At 39.6% G+C, this 6,531-nt stretch overlaps 1 protein-coding gene across 1 annotated transcript; it reads right to left on the bottom strand.

The window, feature by feature from the left end:
* Positions 1-1,157: 1,157 nt before the first annotated feature.
* On the bottom strand, positions 1,158-6,531 carry LOC6038468 (retinol dehydrogenase 13). The gene is made up of 5 exons (XM_001848213.2): positions 5,928-6,531; positions 3,074-3,456; positions 1,903-2,127; positions 1,415-1,628; positions 1,158-1,349 (listed from the first exon to the last, which is right to left on the bottom strand). Exons 1-5 carry the CDS (start codon positions 6,023-6,025, stop codon positions 1,250-1,252), a joined length of 1,020 nt encoding a protein of 339 aa, XP_001848265.2. The 5' UTR covers positions 6,026-6,531; the 3' UTR covers positions 1,158-1,249.

The following is a 6,531-nucleotide window of genomic DNA, read 5'->3' as shown; positions in this document are numbered from 1 at the left end:
GCCAGAGACTACGGATAAATGCCCCGCGAAGTGGCGATGGGGGTGGTTTTGCAAGTTCAATGTTCAGATTTGTTCGGACCACTTCGCGATGAACTTCTTGTGAGTCCACAAAAGGTCGGATTCTACAAAAGCTAGCGATTCCTTCGATTACCCTTGCGAGTGGGCCAGTCCTCGGAGAAGGTTATTTAAGGATGCTCGGAAAGACCAGCTCCGCCACAATCATCGGTATCACGGATGTTTCTGCACTTGGTCGGTTACTCCCTGTCGAAGATTGCAGCGAGTTGTTCGAAGGATCAACAGCGGGACTTGGCCAGTCCCCGGTCCAGTACTACCCGGCAAATCTTCCCGGTCAATCGGAAGCAACAGTTCTCATCTTTTTTCGTAACAGATTTGCACACACAAAAAGTTATGTTTCTTGAAGAATTGGTGTAAACAAACAGACAACACCAATACTGCTACACTCACAGAGCCCACGCAGTAGTATTAGTGAAGACCCCACGATAGACAACGTGGGCTCTTCACTAATACTACTACGTGGGCTCTTCGAGGTTTTGGTGACTGTCAAACGTTCTAGCCATTTACAGTGGTGCCAGAGGGTTGTTTCTAGCCGAACAAAATAACTCGATTTTCGACAAACCGAACCTACTAAAAATGAGTAAATAAGGTCAGATTTTAGTTAATTTCACTAAGAATTCAACGAAAATTTAGTGAAATTAAACCAGATCTGAATGATATTCACTGAAATCTGTCAGTTGGCCAATTTACTCATATCTGAGTAGAATCGATTTTGGCGAAAAACAAAGTGATTTTAAATCAGTGTGCACTTTTATTTTGACGGAATCTGGATCAAACTGATTCTGAAACGAGTTAATTTCAATAATCGTGTAGCTTTTGGACGATCTTGGGTAAATTTAACTTGAAAAAAAAAAATATTAATTTGACTAAATTTGAGTCAATTTGATTCTTAAATGAGTTTATTTTTTTCTCGTTTAAAATGTTTGTTGAGCTTTTGTATTAATTTTACAGTAGTTTCAAGTCTTATGTTCTCAAAACTGGGTTGTAATTTGTAGATTTTCAAAACTTTTTTTCGTAAAAATTTACTTATCAACCTGAAAAATTCTTCATTTTTCAGAAAAAAAACTGGAATTGCGCGTTGCTTAAATTGAATGATTTGTTTGAAAAGATTTTATTAAGAAAAGAGAAAAACTTAAGAATATTTAGTAAGTCTTCTTATCATTAATTGAAAGCCTCACTGTGGTAACTTCAAAGCTTTCATGGTTTCTTTGAACAACTTTTCCCCTAACTGATCATCCTTTGCCAGCTCGGTAATTTCCGTAATTTCACAATCGCTGTTTCGAAAAAAATAAAAATCATGTTATCAAAAATTTCCAATCAATCTCCAGTCATTACTCACTTGAAATACTCGCCGGAAGTGTCCCTCAAAGCCGGATCCGTCGCCAGCCGCACCATAGTTTGGATGCCCTGGTAGGGACTCTTCATGAACAGCCACATCCACGGGTAGGTCAGGGTCCGTGCAAACAGTGCCCTCATAATCGGCGAGTGACGCAGGTGTTCCGTCCCACGAACCAGCCCCGGACTGCACGAGTTGACGGTAATCGCGGATTTGGCTGAAATTTGTGTGCAATTGAAACATTTGAACCTCAAAAGTTGTGAGAAGTAAATGAGTGTGTAGCTGTCAAAAGTTACCAAAATGGCGATGTTTACAGTGTTGCCAAACTCAATGAATATCGAAAAAAACGTGAAGATTGAACACTAATTCGATCCTTCTTTCGCTCTGCAAAAACAGAACGAGCAACTTTCCCAAAAAAAAAAACCATCCATCAACTGGCAATCAAAACGCCGATAAATCTCAACTACCCCGTTATCTATCTCCGAACTCACCCTTCCGCAGCCGGGCCGCCAGCTGCCGGCTGGCCATCACCACCGCCAGCTTCGAGTGGGCGAAAGCGTCCCGCGCGTGGAAGCCCGGCGCCCAGCTCCCGATGTTGAGCGGGTCCTCGATGGTCATCTTGCCGGCGGTGTACCCATGGGCGGCCACATTAATTACCCGGCCCTGCTCGGACCGTCCGAGCAGCGGCAGCAGCAGCTGGGTTAGCAAAAAGTGACCTGGAACGGAGAATGGGAGAAAAATCGGCATTCAAAACACGGAAGAAGCGAAATTTCGGATTTTAAATGAATGTTTTTGAATTTAAACTCAAATTTCCAATTGCAGTTTGTGAAGTCTTTTTTGGGTGGTTTGTATGCAACGGGAATTGTCAAACTTTTAACCAAAATTAATCAAAATAGTAGAACCCAAAACTGAGTACTTTTGACTTCTGTCAATTTCCGCAATTGCAGTGCTGCCAGTTTTCCGTTTTGATTTCTGAATTTCCGTGCCAAAGTGAAAAAAAAGAAAACATATTGCACATTTCACTCTCGCAAAAAGGGAACCGAAAACAGTTCTAAATTGAGGCGCGCTGGCCGAAAGCCGCGCAGAGAAGTGTAAAATTGATATAAATTGCTGTCGTGCGCTTGGATTCACGTTTTGTCACGGCGCGTCCAAAGACCGCGGAGCGTCCCCTCGCGTAAGATACATCATGACAAATTGGCCGTTTGGGCGCGCCACCGCGATGGACCTTCCCAGTCTCGAATCGGGGTTTTCGGGATGTTTACACTGGACCGTCCTGATGTAAGGACTGGCAAAATAAGCCCCGAAAGTCATTTGCGAGCAACTCGAAGCATGGCGAATGACATGGCGAATTCAATCCGCCGTAACAAAGTTGCACAAATTGCTTGGAAGGAAAAGAAAACTATTATCGGCCGCGTTACACAACGCTCATTGGGGTGCGATTTGCGGCTGATTTACCGCTCCAACACGGGCCATAAATCGTGACAAAGGTCACAGCAAAGCACGACATTCCGAGCCGTCAGTGTAGTTTGGCGGTGGCCATAAATAACGGCCGCTACTGTTGACGTTGCACTGGCAACACTGACTTTGACGTTTATTGGAGTTAAAGCTAATGAAAAATGGATTAAAATAGCGTGTACCAAACCGTCAAAACCCGCATTTTACCCAAATAATTGCACTGCAAGTGCGCCTCGAACCCGTCCACGGTCCGCTCCTGCGGGTGGAAGATGATGCCGGCGTTATTGATCAGCACGTCCACCTTGGCGTGACGGCTCTGCACTTCCCGGACGAACCGGCGCACCGAATCGAACGACCGCAGGTCCAGCGCCACCAGCTCCAGCTCCGCCCCCGGCAGCTCCCGCACGATTGATTGACGAGCCTGGTCCGCTTTGTCCAGGTTGCGACACGCCATGATGACGTGCGCCGACCGACGGCCGGCCAGCTCCTTGCACAGCTCCTTGCCGATGCCACCGGCCGCGCCCGTCACCACCACCACCAGGTCCCGGATCGAGTTCGAGTTGGGGCACGCTTGGCCGCCCATGTACATCCTTGGGCAAAGAGAGAAGGAGAATCATAGATTAACAGACTAAATTATAACATCTTTAACTCAATCCCCCATAAGCGTGCACAAGTGACAGCTTGTGTAAACATCACATTTACACGCTTCTTCAGAGTTACCCAAAACACAACATTTCAACAAGAAGTTTCGAAACTTTTTACATGTTTTCCCATACCCGTGAAAAGCGTGTACCAACTCTCCGAAACAAAAACTGAGGGGGAGGGGGCCTCACGATTTGCATAATTCGATTAAAGTGATGGAGTGAACTGGCTGCTGTTGGGTACAACAAACGCTAAGCTCTGAGAGAGAAAGCGAGTGGTTTGCCCCCTCCAAGAATGGCGCAGATTTGGGTGAAAAGCTGTGTTGAATTTTTCATACTTCTAAGCATCGGTTAGTACCGGAGGGGGGAAATTTTTTTAGGGGACTTACAGCAGTTTCGTGGAAATAAATCAACATTACATTATAATATGCACTGGGTACTTGCAGTACTGGAAAGTATCAGGGGGGGTTCAATGTTTTATGGAGGGTGCATTGATTGGAGAATGGTTTTGCTCTAAATTTCAATCCAATTTACTTTGCAACCATAAATATTGAAAATAATTGGAGCACTCTCATCCAAAATCACTAAGAAGTCTTCAAAACACACACTAAAGCAAAAGAAATAAATTTTAAAGTTAACTCCACTCAAATCTCAGAGGACTTCATCTTTTTCATAAAATGTTAGTTTCAGCACGTTTTACTAAATCCAAGTGTATTCGAGTGTTCGTGTAGGCCTGCTTGAAAATTTACAGGAAAATAATCCGTTTTTCGTCAGAGTGTTTAATTAAATTATTTAGATTCTTGAGAAAAAAAATAGTATGTGAATTTCGCTCAAAATTAACGAAAAATGTATTGAAAAAAATTTCTTGGTTAATGCTGTTTGATTGATTTTGATTTTGCTTGATTTTGCATTATTTTAATAAGTGTGATTAAATCAATTGTGATTTTTTTTTAACTAAGAAAACACAGGAATTATATATATCCTATTTTTTGCATTCTTTTAAACATAAACAGTTCTCGACTACTCTTATTTGATAATTTGGGTTGTGTTTGATTTCGATAACTTCATTTTTTTCAAAATTAAGTTGTTTTTTTAGATGAGAAACCATTACGAGTTATGTAAAATAGTCTTTTAAAAACGTTTTTTTTATTTTTAAATACTTTCACATTAGAAATTTTAGTTATTTTTGCAAATTTTATTTTGTTTAAATAAGATTAATGATTGTTTGTTGTATTTTTATTCTATCAAAATTTGAGTTTTCTTTTCAACCCTTTTTATGTTTGTTTTTACATGCTTTCTAAATTTAAACTTATTGCATATTTATAGTTCTTTGTTATTTTTAAAATTTTGAATAAAAATATTATTTTCTTATGATTTTTTTAAGGCTTGTACAAAATCTATTTAAAGTATTTGTACCTCGGCTTTGGTCAATGTCAAGAATAATTTATTTTTCTGAATTTTTATGTTTTTTTATGATCTAGTGTTCTAAATTCAAAATTTGCAAAAAGTCATAAAAAGCCATACATGATCAAAAATCAAAAATAACCGTTTTAAAATGTATTTAAAATAGTTTATAGCCACTAGGGTCCTAAAGCTCTATGTCAATTTTTATGTACAACGGTTGAAATTAAATTTGATTGGACTTGTATTTTGAGCCTTTTTGCAAAACAAATCTTTGATTATTTAAAATAAAACTGTAATTTTACAATCATGGCAAATTTAGTGTTTTTTTTTATATTTTATACATTTGTACATTTGTTTCAACCATCCATCAATCGTAACCAATTAAAAAAAAATTAAATCAAACCATTTTGGTTCACAGAAAAAAAATATTTAATTTTGGAATGTTGAAAATTTGGTAGATTGAATAAATATTACCACTTTTTTGAGTAATATTACATAAAAAATGTGTAAAAATGTGAACCTGATGAATATTCATCAAAAACTGATGAAAATTCTTCATTTTCTTGGGTAAAATTAATCTTTTTTTCACACAAAATCTGTCACCATTTCCTGATGAATATTACTATAATTTTTTTTCTGTGTCTGGCAAACACTCCAGAAAAAATATATTAAATTTTGTGATCTTCAATTTAATTTTTGTTACATTTTTTTAAATGTACCGGTGTCAAAAAAATAAAATTACTGTAGGAGTAATATATAGAATAATATAAAAAGGTCGCAATTGAACATTGGATCACCAGCGAGTAAATCTGACACAAATCTACTTTCCTAGTCTTGTGCCGAATGTATCCTCAAAACGTAAATCTTGCATTTTCCGCTGTCTCAAACGCTTCCCAACCACAATATAATTCCCAACATAAGCTGAACGTCGGTTGGTGCCATCTCTGGCCATTATCTCTCCACCCCTGGAACCGTTTGTCATCCTCTTCTAGCTTAGTAGCAGCAGCCCCACTAACCTGACGGTGGTGATCAGAAACACGACACCGGATATCACGAACGGCCACCAGCTGCTAAACGGATCAGCATCCGCCAAAGCTGCCTTAATCTCATCCATTCTCGCCTCTCAGCGTTCCACCTTGGTTCGGTTTGGCTTGGTATTATTGCACTTTTGCCAACGAGATCTTCACACAAATTGCCGCAACAGATTCTCACCACCCTTTTCTCGTGTTTCCTCCAGAGCAAAAAAAAATCTGACTGGCAACAATGGCTATTATCCCGCGTCTCGTTTGGGAAAAATATTTATTTCATCACAATCAGTCACATACAAGCCCGCGGTGGGCTCAACAACCGTAAATTAACACTTCACTGATGCCCATCTATAACCGATGTCATAAGCCGCCAACAATTGGTGTGATTAACTGCTGAACGACGAATTATTTCAATCGACTTTTAAAGCTCATTTACAATTAATCCCCTTTTGCAGAAAAAGGCACACCGTGCGGCTCCATTACAAATCAAAATTTAAATTCTTTTAACTCTTTTAACACTTAAAACTGTGACTGAAGGAGATGTTCACTGGTTGAGATTTTGGCGCAGACTGACTGAAAAAGCGCTGTTTTT

Source organism: Culex quinquefasciatus, chromosome 1 (assembly GCF_015732765.1).
Source record: "Culex quinquefasciatus strain JHB chromosome 1, VPISU_Cqui_1.0_pri_paternal, whole genome shotgun sequence".
Classification (NCBI taxonomy): domain Eukaryota; kingdom Metazoa; phylum Arthropoda; class Insecta; order Diptera; family Culicidae; genus Culex; species Culex quinquefasciatus.
This window is presented reverse-complemented; position numbering and strand designations above follow the sequence as displayed.

Bases quoted from the DNA above. Each gene is read 5' to 3' on its own strand.
- LOC6038468 (XM_001848213.2), bottom strand. From the start codon at position 6,025: ATGGATGAGATTAAGGCAGCTTTGGCGGATGCTGATCCGTTTAGCAGC. The intron at 2,128-3,073 runs GTAAAATGCGGG...TCTCCGTTCCAG, and splicing joins CTTGCAGTGCAATTATTTGG to GTCACTTTTTGCTAACCCAG. The intron at 1,629-1,902 runs GTGAGTTCGGAG...CACAAATTTCAG, and splicing joins GGCGGCCCGGCTGCGGAAGG to CCAAATCCGCGATTACCGTC.